The 26,363-nt window shown below is 39.4% G+C and overlaps 1 protein-coding gene and 1 pseudogene across 8 annotated transcripts in view; one reads left to right on the top strand and one right to left on the bottom strand.

Moving 5' to 3' along the window:
• The window catches only part of SEPTIN7 (septin 7), a 105,239-nt gene extending 87,662 nt beyond the window's left edge, over positions 1-17,577 (bottom strand). The window contains exons 1-3 of one of the 8 annotated variants that reach the window (XM_033193566.1): positions 17,240-17,291; positions 15,298-15,340; positions 11,119-11,120 (exon numbers count right to left, since the gene is read on the bottom strand). In XM_033193566.1, the coding sequence (XP_033049457.1) occupies positions 11,119-11,120; positions 15,298-15,304 (9 nt within the window). In that variant the 5' untranslated portion in view covers positions 15,305-15,340; positions 17,240-17,291. Of the gene's footprint in view, positions 1-5,752; positions 5,758-11,118; positions 11,121-15,297; positions 15,341-16,242; positions 16,245-17,239 lie in introns of all 8 variants that reach the window. The other 7 variants (XM_033193563.1, XM_033193565.1, XM_033193562.1 and 4 more) reach the window with 7 other exon arrangements.
• A 217-nt stretch (positions 17,578-17,794) lies between these two features.
• LOC117072231 overlaps positions 17,795-26,363 on the top strand; it is a 33,559-nt pseudogene continuing 24,990 nt past the window's right edge.

Here is a 26,363-nt window from a genome sequence, read left to right as displayed (position 1 = left end):
AATCTCTAGAAAGACATAAACTACCAAAACTGACTTAAGAAGAAACAGAAAATCTGAATAGTCCTATAATAGATTAGTAATAAAAAATAACTAATACACACACACCCCAAAAAAGCAAAAACACAACTTTCGACAAAGCCCATGCCCAGATGTCTTCACTGGTAAATTCTACCAAATGTTTAAAGGTTGTACAATCCTTCAAAAACTAGTCCAAGAAATAGAAGAGGATGAAATACTTCCCAACTCATTTTATGAGTCCAGTTTTACTCTGATACCAAAACCAAACACATCAAGTAAAAACAACCAACATCTCATATGGATGCAAAAAAAATCAACAAGGTACTAGCAAACCAAATCCAGCAATAAAAAGGGATTATACACCATAACCAATGGGATATATCCCAGAATGAATATGTTGGTTTTACATATGAAAATTAATCAATGTAATACACCAAATTAAAACCCACACACAACAAACACATAATCATCTCAGTAGACACAGAAAACACAATTGATAAAAAGTCAACAATCTTTCAACGATAAACACACTTAAACACACTAGACATACAAGGGAACTTCAACCTCATACAGCACATCTCAGAAAACCCATAATGATGAAAGACTGAATGCTTTCACTCTAAAATCAAGAACAAGACAAAAGATGTCTATCATTGCCGCTTCTAATCAACACAGTTCTGGAGGTTCCAGAAAAGGCATTTGGTAAAATAAAGAAATAAAGTGCATCTAGATTGTAAAGTAATGTAAGTAGTATTTGCAGGTGATATGATCTTATAAATAAAAAATCCAAAAGAATCCACAAAAATAAAAAAAACTATAGGAACTAAAAAAGTTGCATGATATAAGATCAATATACAAAAATCAATTGCATTTCTATAAAAAAATCAAGAAAAAATTCCATTTGCGATAGCATCAAGAATAAAATACTTATAAATAAATTTAACAAAAGGAAACGTAAGTCTTATACATGAGAACTATAAAAATGTTGTTCACAAAAACTGAAGACCTAAATAAACAGAAGATATTCTGCATTAATGGAGTGGAAGACTTAATATCGTTAAGATGGCAATACTCTTCAAATTGATATACAAATTCAACACCATGGCTATCAATATCCTTGCTGGCCTACTTGTAGAAATTAGTAAACTAATCATATAGTTCAGATGGACATTCAAGGGAACCAGGATAACCAAAACAATTTTGAAACAGAACAAAGTTGGAAGACTCACACTCCCTAATTTCAAAACTTACTGCAAAGTTAGTCATCAAAACAGTATGATACTGCCATTAAGAATATACAGATCAATAAGAAACAAATGAGAATCCACAAAAAAACCCTTACATTTATAACCAATTGTTTTCACAGAAAGTTGTCAAGACGACACAATAGAAAAAGACTAATCTTTTCAACAGTAAGTGGTGAAACTACTGGATAGCCACATACAAAAGAATGATTCCTATCTCACACCATACACAAAAGTTACTCAAAATGGATCAACAACCGAAACATAAAGGTCTAAAACTATAAAACTCTTAGAAAACATAGGGGTAAATTTTCATGACCTTCGATTACAAATGCTTTCTTGACTATGACATGAAAAGCACATGCAGTAAGTAGATAAATTGGACTTCATCAAAATTAAAAATGCCTATACTTCACAGAACACTATCAAGAAAGTGAAAAAAAACACTGTGGAATTGTAGGAACTACCTGCAAGTCTTCTATATGATAAAGGACTTATATCCAGAATCTATAAAGAATTCTTACAACTGAACAGTAATAAGACAACTTCATTAAAAACTCAGCAAAGCATTTTAACAGACATTCCTGCAAAGAAGGTGTACAAATTGCCAATAAGCACATGAAAAGATGTTCAACATCATTAGGGAAATGCAAATTAAAACCACAATGATACCAGCTCACACCCAGTAGGATCGTTTTAAAAGACAGGCAATAACAAGTGTGGACAAGAATGTGGAAAAATTGGAACTCTCATACACTGCTGGTAGAAATGTAAAATAGGGCAGCTGCTTCAGCAGTTTGGCAGTTCTTCACAGAGTTAAACTAGAGTTACACTATGATCCAGCAATTCTATCCTTAGGTATATATCCAAGAAAATTGAAAACTATAGGTCCACACAAAAGCTTGTACTCAAAACATTCACAGCAGCATTATCCATAATAGTAAAAAAGTAGAAACAATCCAAATATCAACTAATGAATGGATAAATGAAATATGGTAGTATATATACAACAGAACAATATCCAGCAATAAAATGGAATGAAGTACTACTGAGATATGCTACAACACAGACAAAACTTGAAAACACTGCTAAGTGAAATATGCCAGTCACAAAAGTCACATTATATGATTCCAGTTATATAAAATGTCCAAGACAGACAAATCCATAGAAATGGAAAGTAAATTAGTGGTTGCCAGGACAAGAGAAGAGGATGGATGGGGACTGATCATTAATGGCTCCAAGGTTTCATTTGGGCCTGATGAAAACGTCCTAAAAGTAGACAGTGACAATGGTTGCACAACCCTGAATACACGAAAAACCACAAAATTACACACTTTCAAGGAGTATATTTTACGGCATGCAAATTATCTCAATAAATCTGTGATAAAAACAAGCATGTACTGTACACTACCTTTCACATATAAATTGTTACATCTCCTTTCTCACACATATCTTCTCATATGTGCAAAAAAAAATTCACAAAAAATCAATCAGAAACTCACGAGATCCATCACCTCTATCAATGTGTGGGGAAGTGGTAGAAAAAAGGAGAATGAGAACAGGGTAAAAGAAAGGTAGGAGGAATACTAAATCTATTAACACCATGGTAATTTTCCATATATCCCCATTAAAAAAACAAAATCAGTCAGGATGTGAAAAGAAATAGTAATAAATAAAACTATTTCAGAAGAATAACATGAAGACACTGAAGGGGATGGAGCAGAAAAGAACATAACTAACTTTGGCAAAAAGTATTTTGATTAGTATAAGATAGCATATTAACTAACAGTATTGGTATTGTATAAAGCTAAAGACAAAAAAGCACACACAAATATACTCTAGCAAGTAAGCATATTACATAGTTCTGAAGTTACAGCTATGTGTACAATAGATTTTTCCAAGTATGTAAATAAATTGCAGATGAAAGCCAGGTTTCTCAATGTTGAAGAAAGGAGTTACAAGGAAAAGAGAAAGGCTAGAATGAACTCTGCATTAATAGATTGGAATCGATGTACCAGTATAAATTCATGGTTTTTAGTATACATATGCATATATTTTTATACACGTATACAGAAATACAGATGTATATATATAAATTCATACATTGCCTACCTCTGTCTGCTCAAAACATCTACTAGAAGCAGGGACGCTCCAACAGCAATGAGCACTTCTGGCACCTAGATCTTGTTTTCTAATTATTATTCTCAAAAAAAAAAAAAAAGGTTGCTGGACTCCTTGGACAACGGTTGCTTCCAAGGCTTAGGCAGAAAAAATACAAGATAAACTAGAAAGTAAAGAAGTACCCCTAAAAATGGTGGGGACATACTGAAAGGATAAATGAGAGCCACCTGAAAGGACTCTCAATGGACAACTGAACAATAAAACAATGAAAAAATTAATATATAACTGAACTGATGAATAAATAAAACAGCTCTTCCTTACCACAATAGAATCCCAGCTTTAAAATGTAGCATGATGTAAAAAGAAAATCACCAGTAACACAAACAGCACAGTAAAACTGCCATAGGCAAGAATCATTGACAAGATACTAAAGTTAGTGGGTAAAAGTATAATGAGAAATAGGGTATTTGTACAGTCCAACAAAAAACTAGTACCTAAAATATAAAAAGAACCCTTACAATTAAGACAAATAACCCAATTTAAAAATGGACCAAAGATTTCAATGGACCACCAAAGGCGACAAACAGATGGCAAATAAGCACAGGAAATCCTCAACATCATTAGTCATTAGGAAAATACAAATTAAAATTACAGTAAGTTATCGCTACAAATCTATAAGAATGAGTAAAATTAAAAGCAGTGACCATTCCAGGTGTTGGTGAGCATGTGGAACAACTTGAATTCTTATTCACTGGGGGTGAAAATGTAAAATGTTAATAATATATTGTAAAATAATTTTGCAACGTAAAAATTAAACATACACCTACTATATTACTTACCCCAAGTATTTACCAAAGAGATATGAAACGTTGTGCCACTATCATTACAGCTTTTTTTTTTAATTTACAGAAAAATGCATGAAAGAATACTCTCCAACTTTTAACAGTTTCCCCAGTGACCAGCACACAGCAGGTACAAAACACATACTTGTTAAATGAATGAACTTGATTGTTGAAGTTCTAAACTAATGGCTTAACAGCAATACTACCAATAGTTAACATCAACATTACAGTAATATAATTATCAATATATTACTGATGTAATGAACTTAATGTCAATACTACAACTTTAACTGGTAGTCTCTTATTTCAAAGAGTTCAAAGGCACCGATACACTACCAAATGTGAAATGATCAATATCCCAAGTTACTAATCATGTCATGGTTGGTAAAAGCTTCTCAGAATGGGTAGTTTTGATATGGGCCTTCCTTAACATATGATAGGACTTCAAGGCAGGTACAAACACCATAAGCAGAAGCAAGAATATTAATTACTGGCCAAGTGCAGTGGCTCACTCCTGTAATCTCAGAACTTTGGGAGGCTGAGGCAGGCAGATCACCTGAGCTCAGGAGTCTGAGACCAGCTTGGTCAACATGACAAAACCCCATCCCTACAAAAATACAAAAAAATTAGCTAGGCGTGGTGGCACACGCCTGTAATCCCAGCTACTGGGGAGGCCAGTAGCTGAACCCAGGAGAGAATGAGAATCACTTGAACCCAGGAGGTGGTGGTTGCAACAGCGAGCCGAGATCACGCCACTGCACTCCAGCCCGGGTGACAGAGCGAGACTCTTTCCAAAAAAAAGAGGGATACTGAACATTACTCATTATAAGTAGGAAAAGGTCAAACCAAGGAGGTGCTAAAATGATAGCCTAAAAGTCTTTAATATATAAAAGATTCATAAGGCAGTATACGTGCAGCTAGCTAGAAATCTGAATTCCAGTATCTGCTGTAACTTATTTGTGTTCTGGTGGGAAAATTACACAACCTTTCTGAGAATTGTGTTCTGGTGGGTAAATTACATAACCTTTGAGCCTTAGATTGGGATAATGTTGTAAGGTATATATAAAACAATTAATATAAAGGGTTTGGCACGTCACATACAGTAAGTACAATAAATGACAACAGTACAATAAATGTTATAGTGATTGTGCTACAGATGATAGTTATTATTAATGCCTCTGACTTATATCTTGCAGAAAAGTCACTCCCAAACCTGGCTATAATCAGAAGAATAGGGGGAGCTTTTGATTAAAAATAGAAATCTGAGCCTCGGTCTAGAAGTAGGGAATTAGAATCTTGCTAATAGAGCCCAAGAAATAATACTTTTAACAAGAGCTCTAGAAGCCAATACTATAAATAATAAACAGATATTTATTTTACTATAATAGGTAAGTTATTTTGTAAAAGTAGTATTTTAGGCATAGTAATTTTTAAATATTTATTTATTAAATGAAGTGGGAAGAGACTGGAAGCCATAAAAACAATGAGGAAACTACCCTATGGTGGAAAAAAAGGTCCTTTGTTCACCTTAGCTAGATTCTAATTGTTAAATGAAATCCACTACCAACCAACCAGAACTAGAATACACATCCTTCAATTAAAAAGCAATGGAGCCTCCCAAAACTTTCAACACAGATTCAAATAAAAGATGTTTCCATTAAGCACAAAATCCCCATACCTTTGACATTTCCCTTACCCCTGGCGAGTACTAATGTTGATGGTGCATTTATATCATATATCTTGCTATATCTGCATGTCTGTAGTATTATCTCTGCATTTCCTCTGTGTTGACCAAATTAGCTTTCAAAAAGAAAGGGATTTCAACTTTTCAGCAAATCCAAAACTATTCCAAAATTTCAAAAAACATGGGGAGAAAGGGATGTGGGGCCTATGTCTATGTAATTACCTCTCTAACAGCACAGCACCATGCACTAACACAAACTTAAGTATTTTTGGTGGGTCTACTTGCCAGCTAAGTCATTCTAGTTATCTTTTTCACCCATAGTTGAAGTTGAGTTAGCCATCTCCCTAAACATTTCTTTTTTTTTTTTGGAGACAGAGTCTCATTCTGTCACCCAGACTGGAGTGCAGTGGATTTACCCTGGCTCACGGCAACCTCTGCCTCCTAGGTTCAAGCAATTCTCCTGCCTCAGCCTCCTGAGTAACTGGGATTACAGGCACCAACCACCATTCTGGCTAATTTTTTTGTTTGTTTGTTTTCTGTTTATTTTTGAGATATTCAAGCGATTCTCCTGCCTCAGCCTCCTGAGTAGCTGGGATTATAGGCACCTGCTACCACGCCAGGCTAATTTTTGTATTTTTAGTAGAGACAGGGTTTCACCATCTTGGCCAGGCTGGTCTTGAACTCCTGACCTCATGATCCACCCGCCTCGGCCTCCTGAAGTGCTGGGATTACAGGCACGAGCCACCGCGCACGACCTTAATTTCTGTATTTTTAGTAGAAACAGGGTTTCACCATGTTGGCCACGCTGCTCTCAAACTCCTGACCTCAAGTGATCTGCCCGCCTCAACCTCCCAGACTGCTGGGACTACAGATGTGAACCATTGCCACCATGCCCGCCTCTTAATAAGCAAGCTTCTAAGCCCCACCTCCCACCTAGTGAGTTACAGAGTCTCCAAAAGCGTTAAGCATTAGAAACGTTTCCAATGCTGGTCCAGGGTTTAGGAGCACTAACACACCCCTAATTACAACCTTAAAATATATATGTATATATATTTAGAAAGAATACAAATGACTGAAATAATTTATTTTTCCCCTCGTGGTTAATTTGTTTAAATTAATCATAAAAGAAATCAAGTTTATATACTAAACTTTTATTATTAGAAATACTTTAAAATGTTAATATTTGAGAGTACATTAGTTCCTGGAAAATTTTTCCTTGTATAGATTACCTCATACCCCAAAATGCTACATGTACTAAATAAAGTGGTACTCTCCTTATTTTTTAAAAAAACAACATAAACAGAACTAAGATAAAATTACTATGAGAATTTTGCCTCCTCTTACATAAATAATGATCTCACTCAAAATATTTACTGTAGTCTCTAAAACTGAAGGACAATACATACTAAAATCTTCCTCAAAAGAAAGAACTTGGCTGGGCAAGTGGCTCACGCCTGTAATCCCAGCACTTTGGGAGGCCAACGTGGGCAGATTGCCTCAGGTCAGGAGTTTGAGACCAGTCTGGCCAACATGGTGAAACCCTGTCTCTACTAAAAATACAAAAAAATTATCCAGGTGTGGTGGCATGCGCCTGTAACCCCAGCTACTCGGGAGGCTGAGGCAGAAGAACTGCTTGAACCAGGGAGGTGGAGGTTGCAGTGAGCCGAGGTCTCACCACTGTACTCCAGCCTGGGTGACAGAGCAAGCCTCTGTCTCTAAAAAAAAAAAAAAAAACTCATTAACTCATTACAATTTGAATGGACAATAAGAATATACAAGGATACAAAATGTCACTCCTGCAAAAAAATACTAGCATAATCCTGAGTCTGAAACAACTGCTGCTGTGAAATATACCAGCAGAAATTTTAAGTAAGTAAACATTTGGCCAGTGCAGTGGCTCACAACCTGTAATCCCAGCACTTTCGGAGGCTAAGGCAGGTGGATCATAAGATCAGGAGATCAAGACCATCTCTGTCTCTACTAAAAATACAAAAAAATAGCTGGGCGTGGTGGCAGGCGCCTGTAGGCCCAGCTACTCAGGAGACTGAGGCAGGAGAATGGTGTGAAGCCGGGAGGTGGAGCTGGCAATAAGCTGAGATCGCGCCACTGCACTCTAGCCTGGATGACAGAGCAAGACTCCGTCTCAAAAAAAAAAAAAGGAAACATTTTAGTACTGCCTAAGAAACTGGAGACCTCAGTCTGTCTAACTTTGAAGGACAAGGAAATTTCACACAAATCACTTTATTCTAGTTTCCTTCAACTCTGTTCACAAATTCACTTACTAAACATAAAAATTCAAAGCACAAATGAATACATTTACAATTATCGGAAAATGCTAATTTTCCATCCTAGATGTCTTCCTAGTACTGAGACCCTACAAGACAAGTCCACTTGGATGTCCCCCAGGCCTCTCAATTTCATGTTTCAAATGACCTATTTCAAGAAATAGCATCTACTCATCTACCCATTCACTCAAGTCAGAAAGCTCAAATATTCTGGACTCATTACTTATCACCCACATCTTCCCTAATACCTCACAACCATCCCCCTCATGTCTTTTCCCACTGCCCTGCTTCTGACCAATTTTTAGTCCTAAACTGCTAGATTAAATTCCCTCAATTTAATGGCTCCAACCTGGTGCCCTGTCAACTCTCAATAGAGAGAATTATCATGGCGATTCTTAAGATTACCACTTTTCTTTTAAAGTCTTCAATAAAGATTTTTAAGGCCGGGAGCGGTGGCTCAAGCCTGTAATCCCAGCACTTTGGGAGGCTGAGGCGGGTGGATCACGAGGTCAGGAGATCGAGACCATCCTGGCTAACACGGTGAAACCCCGTCTCTACTAAAAACTACAAAAAACTAGCCGGGCGAGGTGGTGGGCGCCTGTAGTCCCAGCTACTCGGGAGGCTGAGGCAGGACAATGGCGTGAACCCGGGAGGCGGAGCTTGCAGTGAGCTGAGATCTGGCCAGTGCACTCCAGCTTGGGTGACAGAGCGAGACTCCGTCTCAAAAAAAAAAAAAAAAAAAAAAAAAAAGATTTTTAAATTCTCAGCACAGCAATACCAGTTGCCTACTTACCTCTTCTAACCTCATAACCTGATACCAACAGGATTTCTCAGTATAGAATAATTATCTTCACTCCTTCACCTCCTTTCCCTAATCACTCCTACCAACTTTTAAAGATTCACCTTCTCCAGCATGGAAAAGGTATCCTGCTTTGAACTTTCACTGTATGTTCTACATACCTTTATATCGTATCACAAATTTTTTACTAAATGCAAGCCAGTTATAGGGATACAAAGGTGAACAAAACACAGTCCTAGACTTTAAGCACAGTGGAGGCAGAAAAACAAAGTCAACTGCAATACAGTCTGATAAGTTTCTTTAATCTAACACCTCAGTGTTTATTATATGCCAGGCATCATGCTAAGATTTTTTCAAATACCATCTCATTTATTTCTCGGATAACCTTATGATTCCCACTTTACAGAGAAGGAAAAACAAAAGTTCTGTTATTTACCAAAGGTTCAGTTAAGCTTTAGAATTGAGATATGAATCCAAGTCTGAATCTAGACCCGAAACTCTTAATCACCATGCCTCTATTTCTACTGCCACAGTATTTAATTCAGTTTCCCCAGTGGCCAGCACACAGCAAGTACAAAACGTGTATTTGTTAAATGAATGAACTTGATTGTTGAAGTTCTAAACCAAGGACTTAACAGCAATATTACCAATATTTAACATCAATGTTATGGTAATATAACATCAATACGTTATTTATATAATGACAATGTCAATACTACAACCTTTAAGTTGTAGTCTCCTGCTTCAAAGAGTTCAAAAACTAACATTGTTAGTGTATTTGTTAGATACACTAACAAATGTGAAAAGATCAATATCCCAAGTGACTCATCATGTCATAGTTGGTAACAGCAAAACACTGGAAATTAATGTCTATCAGAGGCAGACATGTTAAACAAATCATAATATATCCCATATCACGGTCTATCCATATGCTATGGTCTTGGTGTGTTGTCCCAAAATTTGTATGTTGATACTTAATCACTAGTAACCGTATTAATAGGATGAATGACCTTATAAAAGAGATGCAAGGGAGCTGCTTGATCTTTTTGCTCCTTCTATTATGTTAGGGCACAGCATTTGTTCCCTCCAAAGGAAGTAGTATTTAAGGTGCCATCTTGGAAGCAGAGACACCAAACCTGAGGGCACTGTGATCTTGGACTTCCTACCTTCCTGAATGGTAAGAAATAGATTTCTGTTCCTTATAAATTACCCAGTCACAGGTATTTTGTTGGAGCAGCACAAACAGAGTATCATATAACAGTTATACAGCTGTATAAAAGAATAAGAATGCTCTTTATGTACTGCATGGAATAACCCAAATTACACTAACTGGAAAGAAACATGTGGGAAATAATGTGTCTTATGCTACCAAGGGTGGGGGCAGGAAGGATATATGTTTTTAACTTCCATATGCAAAAAACACCTTTGGAAGAACATACAAGAAACTGTTAACACAGGATGCCTGAGGAGTAGGAAACTGGGTGCCCTGAGGGTAGAAGTAAGAAGGAGACTTCACTGTATCTCTCTGTTTAACCTTTGAATTTTGAACCAAGTGATTATACTACCTACTGGGAAAAAAAAAAAAAAAAACCAGGCCGGGTGCGGTGGCTCGCGCCTGTAATCCCAGCACTTTGGGAAGCCAAGGCAGGCAGATCACGAGGTCAGGACAGACCAACAAGGTCAGCTTGACCAACATGGTGAAACCCCATCTCTGCTAAAAATACAAAAATTAGCCAGGCGTGGTGGCATGCGCCTGTAATCCCAGCTACTCAAGAGGCTGAGGAAGGAGAATCGCTTGAGGCAGAGGTTGCAGTGAGCCGGGATCATGCTACTAGCCTGGGTGACAGAGCAAGACTCCATCTCAAAAAAACAAAACAACAACAAAAAACTCCCAATAAAATTTTTAAAAAGCAACCAGGCATGGTGGCTCACGCCTGTAATCCCAGCACTTTGGGAGGCCAAGGCGGGCGGACTATGAGGTCAGGAGATCCTGGCTAACACGGTGAAACCCTGTCTCTACTAAAAATACAAAAAATTAGCCAGGCGTGGTGGCGGGTGCCTGTAGTCCCAGCTACCTGGGAGGCTGAGGCAGGAGAATGGTGTGAACCCGGAAGGCAGAGCTTACAGCTAGCCAAGATCGCGCCACTGCACTCCTGCCTGAGTGACAAAGAGAGACTCCATCTCAAAAAAAAAAAAAAAAAAAAATTAGCTGGGCATGGTGGCGCATGCCTGTAATCCCAGCTACTTGGGAGGCTGAGGCAGGAGAATCACTTGAACCAGGGAGGCGGAGGCTGCGGTGGCTGAGATAGTGCTATTGCACTCCAGCCTGTGCAACAAAAGCAAAACTCCGTTTCAAAAAAAAAAAAATTTTTTAAAAAAGCAATTTCAGAAATGAAAACAGAAACATCATAACATCCATGACCATAGCTTTCTTGATTGCTATGGTGTCAAAGTGTCTGATACTTTTTTGGAGTCAAATATTTGTTAAATCAATGAACAGTTTACAAAAGTTTCAAATTACCACTGCGGGAATATTTCAAATATATTTTATAAAGAATAGCAAAACTGGTGGAAAATGGTTTTGATTTTCCTGAAAACAGTCATCAGAGCCAAAGATTTTCAGGGCCCTATCCCAGGCCTATTGTTTATCACAGTGTGAAACACCACGAGAATCTGTATTCTTTGAAAAACACCACAATGATCATTTTATTTGAAATCTTATATAATAAAGAAGTTACGGGGATAGGGAGACTTTAGAAAGTTACCCAGAAAAAAACACTTTAAATGAATCAACTGTATACATGTATCAGTAAAGCTGTTAAAAAAAAAAAAACAAAAACAAAACAAATTCATGGCTATTAGAAATCTTATCAGGGGCAATAGAAGGAGAACTCCAACAGGGAACAAGAAACTCTGGGATGGTGGAAATATTCTATATCTTGATTAGAATAAAGGCTACAAGATGTGTGTATGCACATCAGCAATTCATTCAACTAAATACTTAAAATCCATGTATTTTATTCTATGAAAGCATACAATAATAAAGTTACTTGATAAGTTGGAAAGCATTTGGAAATGTAGATTCCTGGGTCCCTCTCCCAGAGATTGCTAATCAGTGGGTCTTTTAGTGGGAACCAGTTAATCTGCATTTTTAACTCCAGGCCATGGCTGACCCTTCAATCATATTTTGGAAAACAGTGACCTAGCATAATGTTCTATGTCTAGTAATTACTGATCACGCTTTGCAAAAACATATAAATTAATGATAAACTTTTAATACAAAAAAACTCTACGTAATTTTGATTCCCAAGTTTAGGAAATACTAAGAATACTAAGTGGTAGGAGTTCCAGGAAGAAGAAGTAAAAAGTAAGACAGTTAAGGAAGCTTGTTCCTTCCAGTGCAGTGGTTCTCAACCAAGGATGATTCTGCTCCCCCACGTGTCATTTGGCAATGTTTGTAGACATTTTTTTCATTTCACAACCGGAGAGAGCATGTGCTGCTGGCATCTTAGCACGATGACAGGAGGGATGCTGGTAAATATTGTACAATGCACAAGACAGCCCTTCCCTCCCCCAAATAATGATAAAACCTCAAATGAGAAACTCTGACCTGGAGCCTCACCTCCAATAAAGCTACCAGAAGTAGTCAGTTGTGACCCAGAGTTAAACAAAACAACAGAATTAACATGTTACAACTTCAGGAAAGTCCATTTTTTACTTCCAGATCAGTGGGGAAGGAGGAAGAATATCATCTTTATATTTTACATAAGGCAAACAAACATTGAATAAAATGCAAATGACACATGAATACCTAAGACTTAGAAAACTTCAAAATAATGTAAGCAGGAGCAGCTTTAGGCAATCCCCCCAATCACAGGGGATACTTATGAATTCTCAGCTTTCAAAGTATAGTATCTTTTAAAGTTAACACTGGCCTAAAATATAATACTGCACATAAACTTTAGTATAACAGTCTGTTGCTGCAGCATAGTTTAACCTAGTGCTATGCAAAGTGTGGTCTGTGGACCAGTGAGCAGTCTGTGAATTATCAGTTTATGTCAGAGAAATACAGAAATTTAGAGCATAAAAATGGAAATTTTAATAGCAGAATAATTTTATGTCTGTTGAAACTAATAATAAAAAATTAGGGCTTATAGTTTATCTTTCTTATTCCATTTCCACTTTTCTTATCTGCAGTATAGTCATGCACTGCATAACAATGTTTTGGTCAACAATGGACAACATTTATGACAGTGGTCCCGTAAGATTACAATGGAGCTAAAAAAAATCGTATCACCTGTGATGACATAGTAGTCATAAGTTCATAGTACAGCACATCTTTTTTTCTATGCTCAGAAGCACAAACACTTGGCCGGGTGTGATGGCTCACGCCTATAATCCCAGCACTTTGGGAGGCCGAGGCAGGAGGATCACTTGAGGTCAGGAGTTCCAGATCAGCCTGGCCAACATGGTGAAACCCCATCTCTACTACAAATACAAAAATTAGCTACGCCTGGTGGCAAGTGCCTGTAATGCCTGCTACTTGGGAGGCTGAGGCAGGTAAGCACCTGTAATCCCAGCTACTCGAGAGGCTGAGACAGGAGAACTGCTTGAACCCAGGTTGCGGTGAGCCAAGATTGTGCCACTGTACTCCAGCCTGGGCAGCAAGAGCGAAATTCCGTCTCAAAGAAAAAAAAAAACACACTTACCATGTGTCATAATTATCTACAGTAGTCAGTACAATAACAAGCTGTACAAGCTCATAGCCTAGAAGCAATAGGATACAGCCCAGGTGTATAGTAGGCTCTACCATCTAGGTTTGTGTAGGTATACTCTATGATTTCTCAATGTACCCTATTGTTAACAACGCCTAACTGTAGTTTTTAAAATTATAATCTAACCTACTCAGACTGATGTATCTAGTGAGTAGCAAAGCCAAGATTTGCATCCATATCTAACATCAAAGTCCATGTTCTAAATCATTATTAAGATTTTGAACTCAAACCCCAATGTGTAATCCCTACATCTGGATATCTGGACTGCACCAAGAGTAAGTCACAAGGATTTAGTGTGTGTCTGGCCTACGGCCTTCAACACTTAATGCCAGCCAAGTTGTCTCTTTGGCCCCTCTTCCCGAAGCCCATGCTCAAAGTTTAGTCTCCAGATCTCTGATGATGCAAAAGGACACATGAAGACAAAAACAAAGAAAAGATTCATCCTCAAGGCCTAAAGCAGAGTCACTGAATGCTACTCTTTTCTTTTGGAAGCCACCATAGTTGCTGGCTATGGGGGATAACATCCTCTCAAACAGAAGTAGGCCTCAGATCTCTCTAACCATGCTAGCTACATGGAGTACAGGATAAATGAATCCAAAATTAGAAAAAGTCACACGGACTAACAGTCTTTAATTTTAAAGTCCTCACACCAAGACCTCCAGCCTCTAACATAAGGTTTAAAGACCTTACATTTGACTCATCCATACTGTACATTTTGACCACAATGCCCACCCAGTACATAATACCTGAAAGAAAATTTAACCTCCCTCAAAATATTAAGTGCAGTGTCCACTAATGGGTCACAACCTGCAGTCTTCAAAATACTGCTGTAGAGTTCAATGGTCTACATTTAACAGTATGCTCTCATCTCAGCGAACCAAACCCATAATCAAACTACCTTAAAATTCTACTCCTTAAAACATAATTTTTATTATTTCTATTATATAATAAAGTTTGTCTTTACAATCCAAACTTAGTACAGAAAAAGAAATATACAAAAAGTTTTTTCTCAAAACTTAGTAAAAGACATAAATCATTAATTTAAAATGCTCAACTTCTAATCAAAAATTGAAGCTAGCCTATGAAGTCAAAATGTGAAACACATTTCTCAGCAGGCAATTTAGTCAGGTAGGAATTCACTATCGGCAATTCCCAGAATACAGTCTACAATGAATATGCATATCATCAAATTATAAAAGTCTGCAACTAATCTGCTCTACCACTATCCTTATTCTGACTGGTCCCCCTCATCTGATCACTCTCCATTACTGAGACCTTAGAAGCAGAGATGTAACTCTTCTTCCTCCCTCTTCTCCCCAAAGCTTTGTTATTGTTGTTGTTGTTGTTGTTGTTGTTGTTCTAGCATATTCCTCTAAATTCTCCTAGGGTCTGTAAGGATTCCTAACTTGCCTTAGATTTGTTCAGAACTTCTGGCATGGATTTACTTAAAATTACTTCTGTGGGAAAAAGTGCAAATCTGAACAACCAATTTTATCACAAATTTCTGAGATACAATCTTTTAACACTACCTTTCATGTATTATGTATGCATCAAGTATCTCCAAATCAAAGCCTGCAACAAAAATTGTTAAGCTACACTAGAAAGAGACAATATCCTTTCTTTTTAAAGGATGAGAACTAATTAAAACCAACTTCACATAACTTGCTGTTATTTGTTGTGAACTTGAATTCTGTAAGCCTAAGATGTGGTATAATATGTGGTATTTTTAATAACTGTATTATGAAGACCTGGTTCCATCATGCTGTCCCATCACAAACTAAGACAACGCTACCATGCAAATCACCTATGTAGCTTCTACATTTATTTCATAGCTTCACTCAACTCTATCTCCTTTAGTCCCACCCACTGAACAGCTGAATGGGATGAAAGATTGTTTACTGCACTCCTGCCGCCGTAACCCCCCCTTCCCAACCACCACCCAAACACCCCTCACTCATTCCCTTGCAGTCTGAAGAAATAAAGAATCCAAGCAGCAATAACTGACTTGGTCATTGTTTATATCCTCCCTTCAGTCTATCAGGATTCCATACATTTCATCCCTACCTGTACACCTGAAGTCTAAAATACTCTCCTCCCCAAGTTTGCACATAAACTTTAGGGGGAAAAACTGACTATACTCATCACCTGCATGTGCATAAATATGTAAAACAGGTTAAATGCTTAGGGATTTAGATTACCTGTTCATTTAGATTCTCAGGGGCACTAAGAAAGATATTCTCTTTCATCAAAATAACAAAGACAGAAGAAAGAATTCTTAAAGCTGAACTATTTAGCAATAAACTCAAGAATTGTAGTTAGTTATTATTTCAGTAACTAAGAAAACACCTGGACGTCACAAATTCTTTCCTAGGACTGTAAAAACCGAAATCTGAAACAGTGTACTCTTCAAAAGTAACTTAGCAAATGGAAATGTCCTAGAAAAATCTCGGTTGCTTATTTCTTACTATACAGACAGCTGAAATGGAACTCAGGAGTGGAAAATGTGAATGAAATGGCCTGTTCTTTTTCCAGTATGTGGGGGAGGAAAGGAAATGAAAGGGCTCCTTAAAAGAATAACTGAGAATACTGAAATATTTTCAAAAATTAATTTCCCTCAACTTCGCCACTCCACATCTCCGCTCCCTCCCTTTTCCAGGGACCCTTCCCACCCTTTCTACCTCCTCCGGGGGGCGCCCTTCCCAGGCGTTCTTTTTCCCCTACTCCTAAAAATTAAGCCCAAATACCAAACCGAACTACCGATTCTCCGTTCTCAAGACTCGCCCGCCATCCACCGGCCTTCCGGGCTGCGCCTGGAGAGAGGCAACCCCGAGAGGCGGGAGGAGGAGCGGGGAGGCGACGCGGTCACTGGAGTTGCTGCTGCAGCCGCCGCCGCCGCCTCCACCGCAGCCTCAGCCTGGTGCATCCTTCTTCCTCCCTCCCCGCCGCCGCCCTCCCGGGCTGGCCCACACGGCACCCTCGCCCGAGCGCTCACACTCGTCCCCACCCTCCACGCCAGGCCCACTGCCCCACGAAGGGACTTCTGCCGAGGGGGATACGGCCGGGGACAGGAGGAGCGGGGCCGCGGGCGCCGGCGGGCACTGGAGGAGGCTGAGGGAAGGCGAAGGGACGGAGAGAAGCAAGGGCAGGGCTGAGACCACCGCGCTCAGGCTGCTCCGGCCGCGGAGGCCGCGGCTCTCCAGCCCGGGCAGGGGGCCGGCCCGCCGCGGCACAGGAAATGCCGCCGCCTCGGCTCTCCTCACGTTCAATTCAAACTGTCACCGCCGCCGCCTCCCCTCCCCCCGATCCCGCCGCTGCCGCGCCCCGGGCCCGCCGTCGCCCCCACCACGGCTCCCCTCGCCGCTGCCTCCTCCTCGCCTCAGGGCGTTCCCCAGCTCGGTCCAGCAGCTGCAAAGCTTTCCAGCATTCGGAGCTGATGACCCCGAGTCGCTGCAGCCCGAAGCTGAGACTCACCCATGGTGCTGCTGTTGACGCTCCTCTCCTCAGCAGCAGCGGATCTCGCACTGACCGACATCCCCTCCCCCCTCCGCGACCAGCCCCGGCGCAGCGCAGCCCGCCGATTCTCCAAAGGCGCCTACGCCGATTCCGCGGCGTAGCGGCCCGCCGTCGCTGCCCTGCTTACGCACGCTACAGGAGACGGACTCCTCTACTGGCTCTCGCCCGACTCCCGCTCCCTCCTTCGTCCCCCGCCCCCTCAGACGGGGCTTCCGGGCCGAGCGGAGGCTGGCTTCCATCTCGCGAGATTACCCGCTCCCCAGCTCCGCCGCCTCGCTCCATTTCGAGCATGACTTCATTGGCGTCAGCAACGTTTTGCTGTTCGGGTTTAGCCGCCATGTTTAAATTGGCCGGATTTCGCACCACTGAGGTCATGGATACTCGGGCCTCTTTGCGTGTTTCTTCAACACTGCTTCTAAGGTTAACCGCGTTACGTTTGTTGCAGAAAATCCTGGTAACGCTGAAAAGGACTAGTCGGTGGGGTGCGAGGGTGGGGTCTTGCCCGAATTAAAGATGGCCGCAGTCAGTTCTGCCCCGTGCTATTTCACGTCAAGTTTTGGAGCTGCTGGAGCCTCCCGGTTGGCCTCAGCGCCTCCTTACGGAATTGGCGTAAGGCAAAGAGGCGCGGCTGGAAGACCCAGACTGAGAAAGTGTCACAGGGCGGGGGCCGCATCCGCCCCTCAGCTTCTAGCTACTGACCCGACGGCTTTGTGAGTGAAAGTGAGAAGACACTTCGAGGCAGGTGTCTGTGCCCCCATTCATCCCTATTTCCTCGGCTACCTTGACTTTCGGGGTGAAAAGTGAGGTTAGGCCCTGTTTCCCCGACCCTTCCCTCTCGCTGTCACTTTGGTAGCCTGGCACAGCCTCAGAGGTCGGCCGCTGTAGCCCCCATTGCGGACTCTGCTGCCACCTTCGTATTGGCTCACCTTGTTGGGGCCCGATTCAGTCCTCTTGGAGCTCACACTCCAGTTGAGGAAATGAACGGACACAGGAAACTACTGGATAACAAAAGAGTAATAAAGGGCTACGATTGTGTGAGTTTCTACTGTAGCGATGAATGTCGCTGTCATTGGAACCTTCCCCAAGTGCCTTCTAGTGAAAGCCTTTCTTCACTCGGAATAACCTGTGGTCTTTTGTACGTTTCTTGAACGTAATGGCTCTCTGGGTTGTATTCTTCATGCACATGTGTTACTTTTCCTGTTTAAGTACATGTTAAAGAAATGTGTATGTTCCTGTTTAACGGCATGTTAAAAAAAATGTATTTAAGTTATGAGCACGTGCAAGAAAGTTCAGAGCAGAAGAGCTTATATTAGTGAAACAATAAATGTCTACTAATAGAATGGATGAATAAGTGTCATTGTTGAACGAATTGAACATACACTAAACAAAAAATCAGTGAACTAAAGCTACCGTTTTTCATATGGATAGAGTCATTAACCTAATATTGAGGAAGAGCGGAAAAGGCAAGTTACAGGAAGATGTATATATGACATACCATAAATAAAAGTTTAATAATTACGAAAAAGTAAGATCAAACTAAAAATCGTATAAAGAAATGATAGATAACAAATTCAGAATACTAGTTACTTCCAGAGAGGAACAGAAGGGAATGTAACAAGAAGGGTTCATTTGTATCTATAACGTTTATTTTCTACCGGAAGTATCTTGAAAATGTGGCAAAACATTAAGCTAAGTAGAGGGCACGTGGGTGTTCACTTGTAATTATTTCCTTTACTGTTCTATATACTTGAAATATTTCCAAGTAGTTTTTTTTTAAGAAAAGAAACTTACAGAATCAACTTATTTGTATCTTGTTATTTATGCCATTTCGTAAGTCTACATTTTTACTGAACTGCTTATGAAGTCTGTTACAACTTATCTGTTTAATCATTGCTTTAAGTTTCTGAAACTTCAAATGAACTTTTAGTTTGGGAAATGTTGTTGAATTTCTATTTTTGAAAGAAAACAGTGTAGCAAGGAGGGTAATCCGGAGTCAGACTGCCTGAGTTCAAATCCCAGCTCTCTATTTATTAGGCTTGCAACCAAGAACAAGTTACTTAAACTTTTCTGTGATCCAGTTTCCTTGTCTGTAAACGGAGATAATACTTATCTAACAGGATTTTGATAAGAGTTAAATAGACTAATACATGAACACGGTGCGCAGTCAATGCTTAGTAAATATTGCCTAAATATAGATTATTTTAAAATATAAAATTAAAGCAAATACTTTTATTAATATAACCTAATAGTCTAAAGGAAGTAAATCTTTGCCTCCCATCTCTATTGATAATATTTCTTTGAGGAAGATCTCTTAATGGATATGAAAGAGGTGAATTGTGTTATTTTGTGCTATGAAAGTGGATAAATTCTTAATATAAATAACATTAAATTCCTTGCCTGAGGTTTGTTCATGTTCTCATACAAACTCCACCCCACACTATGATAGCTTCACTGTTTTTCACTGAAAATTACATGGAGTGGCCAGGCGTGGTGGCTCATGCTTGTAATCCCAGCACTTTGGGAGGCCAAGGTGGGCAGATCATGTGAGGTCAGGAGTTTGAGACCAGCCTGGCTAACATGGTGAAACCCCGCATCTACTAAAAATACAAAAAATTAGCCAGGTGTGGTGGTGCATACCTGTAATCCCAGCTACTTGGGAGGGTGAGGCAGGAGGATCACTTGAACCCAGGAAGCGGAGGTTGCAGTGAGCCCAGATAGCACCACTGCACTCCAGCCTAGGCTACAAGAGCAACTCTTAAAAAAAAGAAGAAAAGAAGAAAAAGAAAATTATACGGAGTGTTACAGGCAATAAAATAATGATATTCCGAGGAACTTTCTTTGTAGGGAGGTTTAATAGCCAGTGTTCTATAATGTATATACGTGTGTGTGTTATGGAAATTATACGTGGTGCATGAGGAAAGAGAATTGTATTGATTTTATGATCTCTTTATTGCACTGTTTACTATATTTGTTAATAAAATATAGCCTAGACTTTAACCTACTGATTCAGAAACAGGTTTAAAAAAGCTGATCTGAAATTCTGGACAGACCGTATAGATGGTTTCCACCACATGTTTACGGTGTCCAAACTCAGGTGGGCCTTCAACTTTACCAAGCAATACTTGTTTCCCTAGTTGTCTCTCTCTTGTTTTCCACAACAGCCACTTCTGATTTTCACCTTATTTTTCAAACCATTCCCCTCACTTATTCTCAAATAAGAGAATAGAAAAAAATAGAAACCATCAAAGAGGAACTCAGGCTGAGCATGGTGGCTCATGCCTGTAAACCCAGAACTTTGGAAGGGCCAAGGCGGGCACATCACCTAAAGTCAGGAGTTCGACACCAGTCTGGCCAACATGATGAAACCCCATCCCTACTAAAAATACAAAAATTAGTCAGATGTGGTGGGTGCCTGTAATCCCAGCTACTAAGGAGGCTGAGGCAAGAGAATTGCTTGAACCAGGGAGGCGGAGGTTGCAGTGAGCCAAGATCACGCCACTGCGCTCCAGCCTAGGTGACAGAACCAGGCTCCGTCTCAGAAAAAAAAAAAAAAAGAGGAACTCCAACAACTTTATGCCTCTATACTCATTCTTTCAAGTGTCACAATAGATTAGGTACCCCCCTGTCTGAGGCACATATCTCTGCCGGTTCCCTGTATTCCATCTCTTTGTGCTCATTCTCTAGATTCTCACTCCTCCTGCCTTTTCAGGAACTGCAGTCAATGGGTTCTTTATTCAACAAGCTTCTGGATTCTGCAAAACTGAAATTCTCAAGAAGGTCACCAAGAACCTCTGTGTTCAATCTAGTAGACCCTTTGTCTTATTTTCCTTGACCTTTCTGCAGCATTTGATACTAGAACCCTTGGCCTTCTGCATTCATATTCCTTGATTTGTGAAACCACACTTTCCTAGTTTTTGTCCTAGATCTCTGTGTCTTTATTTTACCTTTCAGGACCCCCTTCTGGCTGTCAGATATCCATGAACCCCAAAGTTGTGTGCAGTTTGTTTCTATCTCACTTTTTACATTCTCCTTTATGTGGTTTCATTCACCTCCCTGGCTTCAGCCACCATATATTCACTAGTAACTCCTAATGCAAATTTCTAGTCCAGTTCTCTCTTCTGACTGCAAATCTACGTGTCTTACTGCCTTCAAAATATGTCCTGATGTACCAAGATATCTCAAAAATCCCAAACTAAACTCTTTATTTTACCAGCTTTTATGTTTCTAATCTCTAAGTGGTATCATCAACCCAATTTTGTAAACCAGAAATATGGGTATAATACTCAGCCCCTTTCTCTCTCTTACCTCCTACAGCCATTAGAAAGTCCTATCAGTTTTTCCTTCTTAACTCTAATTTTCCATTTCTCTCCGCTTCACTACTATTCTATTTAAGCCAATATTATCTCCTGCCTCAACTCCTTGCAGTAGCTTTTCTGGCCTGTTATACTGCAACTCATCCTTCACTTTGTACCCAGAGTGACCTTTCTAAACTTTAACTATGTCAGTCCCCTGTTTAAAGTCTTAAAATTTTCCCTGAGGAAACTTGCATGACACATTCCCTCATTTCTGGCTAATCTGCTGTACCTTGCTCACTCTAAATCCTAGTAAGCTCTACTGCTCCCACTTCACTCTCCTTTTTACACTTGCATTCCTTACCTGGCTTTTCCTTTAAGTCTCAGCTTAACCACCATTTTCTCTAAAAGTCTTCCTTGATCACCAAAAACTAGGCTAGGTACCCTCTCACCTCCCATAGTATCTTGTGTTTACTCCTATGGTGGTTCCAGTAGCAGAGTTTGTAAATACTTGTCTCTCTTCCATTTAAGAGAGACAAGTCTAAGTCTAAACTCCTTAAAGTCAGGATCTCTTGTCTTGTCCATCTCTGTAACCTCAGCACCTGGCCCAGGATATGGTATTCATTACTTTATTCGACAATTACTTCTTGAGTAATAATTGGATACTAGGCACTAGCACAGTGGTTAAAGTGTGGAATGGGAAAACCTCAAGAGGGATTCTCTTGAGACATGCCAAGGGGTCAATGTCTTAATTACAAAAATAAGACATATTTTTTACCTTTTTCGTTCCCATTCTTTCGTGAGCCCACAGTGTCATTTTCCAGAGACTGTGAAGTGTGATATTGCAACAGCTTGAATGCAAAAACAAAATAATCTAGCTACCTTCTATTAAGCTAGACATTAAAGGGGTTTGCAAAAATGTAAAGCAATGACACTCCAAACGGTTTCTTTGTTGTTGTTTTGGAAGATACAGTTATTTTTCATCAAAATATATTTCTTACATTATCATGTAATGGTTTACTGCTATTTGATGAATTTTAATGAATTGGTTTTTTAATGAAGTAATATTTTAAAACACTCAGTTTTAATTTTTAATACAGTAAATATCAATAGATACATTTCACATAAAGAAACACTCTTTGGGGTTCTCGATAATGTTTGAGAAAGTAAAGGAGTACTGAGACCAAAAGTTTGAGAACTGCTGCACTAGCACATATGTGAGCTCAATGTAGACGTGTTAAATAATTAGTGAATGTCAGTTTGCCAAAACTCCGGCACACAGCTGCTTAATGTTTCTTAATAAAGGTACCTCCCAAATGCCCAGACTTCATATCTGAACAGGTAAAAATATTGCCCAGATTTAGTATTTGAATATGCGAAATGAAAGTATTCTTTAGGTCAATGTGCTTTGTCAACTATGGAGTGTTATGCAAATATTCTTCTTTTAGTAATTGTCTATGATAAATATGGACCAACATTCTAGCTGGTGGTGGAACCAGGACTGCCTGTAATAACCTGAAGGTGAGAATTTTTATAGCCAGCCATTTCACATTAATTTCATTTCATCCATATAACAATTTTATGAAATAGGTATTAAACCCACTTTTTAATTGAGTAAAACAAAGTTCAAAGAAATGAAATGATTTCCCTTTAGGTCTTAACATTTTATAAGGCTCTGAGACAAGGTTCAGAGAACTCATACTTTTCCAATACATGAGATCTCAGGTGAAGAGATTTATTTCCCTGTTGTCCTGAATCCTATCCTTTATTTGCTGGACATCAGTCTGGTGAGAGGGTAAGATGGTTGTTACAATTTTCAGATACTTTTTTAACCTTTGATGCAAGAAGAAGGACTAGTGAATGGTATTAGGTCTATATGAAGGTTCAATTTGAGGGCCAACTCAGAACGTAACAGTAAAAATGAGATGGCACTTCTCAGAGAACAGATCTGTCCTGTTTTCTACATTACCAAAAATTAGCACATATGGTCAGGTTGAGTGGTGGAGGTGAAGCTTGAGACTTCAGGTGTGTATTTTATGAACCGGGTTAGGCAATCTACAATATTTTGCTATTAACAGTAACATCCAAGTATCCAAAAAGCCCTTGAGTGCTTTATATTCCTCCTTTGAAAGATATTGGAAGAGGATTGAGAAATTATGTGGAAAAGAAAGAGCCAGTAACTAAAACTTTTTTCTCGTGAAAATTAAAGATATGTAACTTGTTCATAAAAGCTGCAACTAGGGCTGGGCACGGTGGCTCACGCCTGTGATCCCAGCACTCTGGGAGGCTGAGGCGGGTGGATCACGAGCTCAGGAGTTCGAGACCAGCCTGGCCAACATGGTGAAACCCCGTCTCTACTGAAATGCAAAAATTAGCTGGGCGTGGTGGTGCACGCCTATAATCCCGCTACTGGAGAGGCTGAGGCAGGAAAATGGCTTGAACCCAGGAGGCGGAGGTTGCAGTGAGCCGATTGTGCCACTGCACTCCAGTCTGGGTGACAGAGCAAGACTCCGTCTCAAAAAAAAAAAAAAGTTGAAACTAATTTAGTTCCATATGAATTTTTTTAAGTCAGATTTAAAATATGAAAACTCTTCATTCAAGATATAGCCAGCCCTCCGTATCTGTGGGTTCCACACCCATGGATTCAACCAACCACAGAAAAATTTTTTTTAATTGTGTCTGTACTGAACATGTACAGACTTACTCTTCTCATTGTTCCTTAAACAACATAGTATAACAGCCATTTACATAGCACCTACATTTTATTAGGTATTGTAAGTAATCTAGAGATGATTTAAAGTATAAGAGAGGTTGTGTATAAGTTATATGCAAGTACTACACCATTTCATAGAGTTGGGCATCCAAGGATTTTGTCATTCTTGGGAGGTCCTGGAACTCCTCCTCTGATAACTGAGAGACAACTATTACACAAGAGAAATATTCTGCCATTCACAAAATCTTGTTTAAGTGTCATGAAATACACCAGGGAATCAAGGTAGGTATGGTTTAAATATTTTTATATTTAACTTTTGAATATTTGAAAATTGTACATTCTAATGTTAAGTTCATGATTAAATAGCAGTTATTAGAGGAAAGTTCTCTTGTGATCAAAGAATCTAAAAATAATTGACAATGTTAATGTTCTGCAAATTCAAGGGAATATTGACATGCCCTTTTATAGATTAAGAATCTGTAAGGTACAGGAAGTCAAGTGACACTTGCAAGGCTGTAGAACTAATGAACAAAGTTTTTTTTTTTTTTTTAAATAACGCCTCATAGCTTTCTTTTTCTTTTTAAAAATCAAACTTCACCCCACAAAGGCAGAAAAGCCAAAAGACATAGTAATAATAACAAAACAAAAGAAAATAAAATGAGAGAATCATACAGCTTGAAGCCCGAGAGATTTAAACAGACAGCAAAAAAGCAGAGCAAATAACTCCTGTTCTTAAATTAGTCACCTCAGGAAGAGTTTTTCTTTTTCCCACCAGCCAAGGAGGGAAGGGGGAGGAAGCAGTGCAGAAATAGGATGTTTGAATCCAGACTGCCCCAGGGGGCTGGATTTATCTCAACTTATCACTGGAGGCTCAAGGAATTTTCAAATTCCAGGACTCTTCTGGAACCTTAGTTCTAATGCAGATAAGAGCCTCACTTCCCTCTGAAGACTCCGTATCACTGGTAATAGACTGGCAGCACGGTTGCCTCAGGGACCAAAGGAAGAGACGAAACCATTTACCTCGGTATTCTCTTGCCAATCAGTGCCTTGTTGTAGAGCTATCCAATCTGATTACACAGTAGAAATACCGCTAAACACAATACTGGAGAAAAATCCAAAGTACATCAAAGAAAATCTATTATAAGTGGAAAAGGCCATTGTTGCCAACTCCCTTTGGCATTTTCCTACCATTGACTCAGAAACTAACTGAAATAGGAAACAGGGACACATGGTTCTATGGGAAACCAGCTGCCTTCAACAACCACACTTAGTATATTGACTTTGGCAATAATTGAATGCCTCCTGCACTAGAAGAGACTCCTGAAACTGAACGGAATTGAACTTTAGTAATTTTATGTAGATGAAACGTGAGGTTAGAACCAGGCTATGATTTCAGCAAGCAATAAGAACCTGCTCTCTCCAAGTTTTCCTTTCTAGCGTACCTCTGATGAGTGACTGTTTCCTGAAGATGCACTTCAGAGACCTCATATCCAGGAAAACAGGAAATTTGAAGGGGAAGCAAAATTAGCCTGTGCCAGACTGATCCACTTGATTTAAGCAAAGCAGTTGCATTGGATTACCATGGAGACTGACTGGTAGAGGACAAATGCTTAGTAATAATTAAAATATTATAATGTGTCATTACTCCCCTCCTTCGTGAGGCTCCCAACAGCTCAGAGATTCTTTCCTGTACTGTATCTCTAATCATTTGATACTGATTGGATCCTATTTTAGGGAGGTACTTAAGCATCTATTTTTTTAAAAAGGAGCAAATGATGGTGTTTGTGATTGTTATCCATGATGTGTTCCTTTTCATGCGCGGAATCATGATTATGATTTATTTATGGTTTTTGGTTGATACTCCTTTTTCTTTTATTTTCTTTTAGAAAGTTGGCAGTAAGTGATAACATCTTGCCAGCCAAACACTATAAACAGATAAACAGATTTTATGAAACCAAAATAATTGTCATTTTTATTATCCAAAATGGTAGCAATGCAGCATTAAACACTGATGTTGAACTCTGGATATTTCCCCCTCAGGTTCTTATTCCCAAGACTACATTTGTGTCCTAATAGA

The sequence above is a fragment of the Trachypithecus francoisi genome, unplaced genomic scaffold, assembly GCF_009764315.1.
Source record: "Trachypithecus francoisi isolate TF-2019V2 unplaced genomic scaffold, Tfra_2.0 Lachesis_group4, whole genome shotgun sequence".
Lineage (NCBI taxonomy): Eukaryota > Metazoa > Chordata > Mammalia > Primates > Cercopithecidae > Trachypithecus > Trachypithecus francoisi.
The sequence above is the reverse complement of the archived record's forward strand: the minus strand, read 5'-3'. Positions and strand labels throughout refer to the sequence as shown.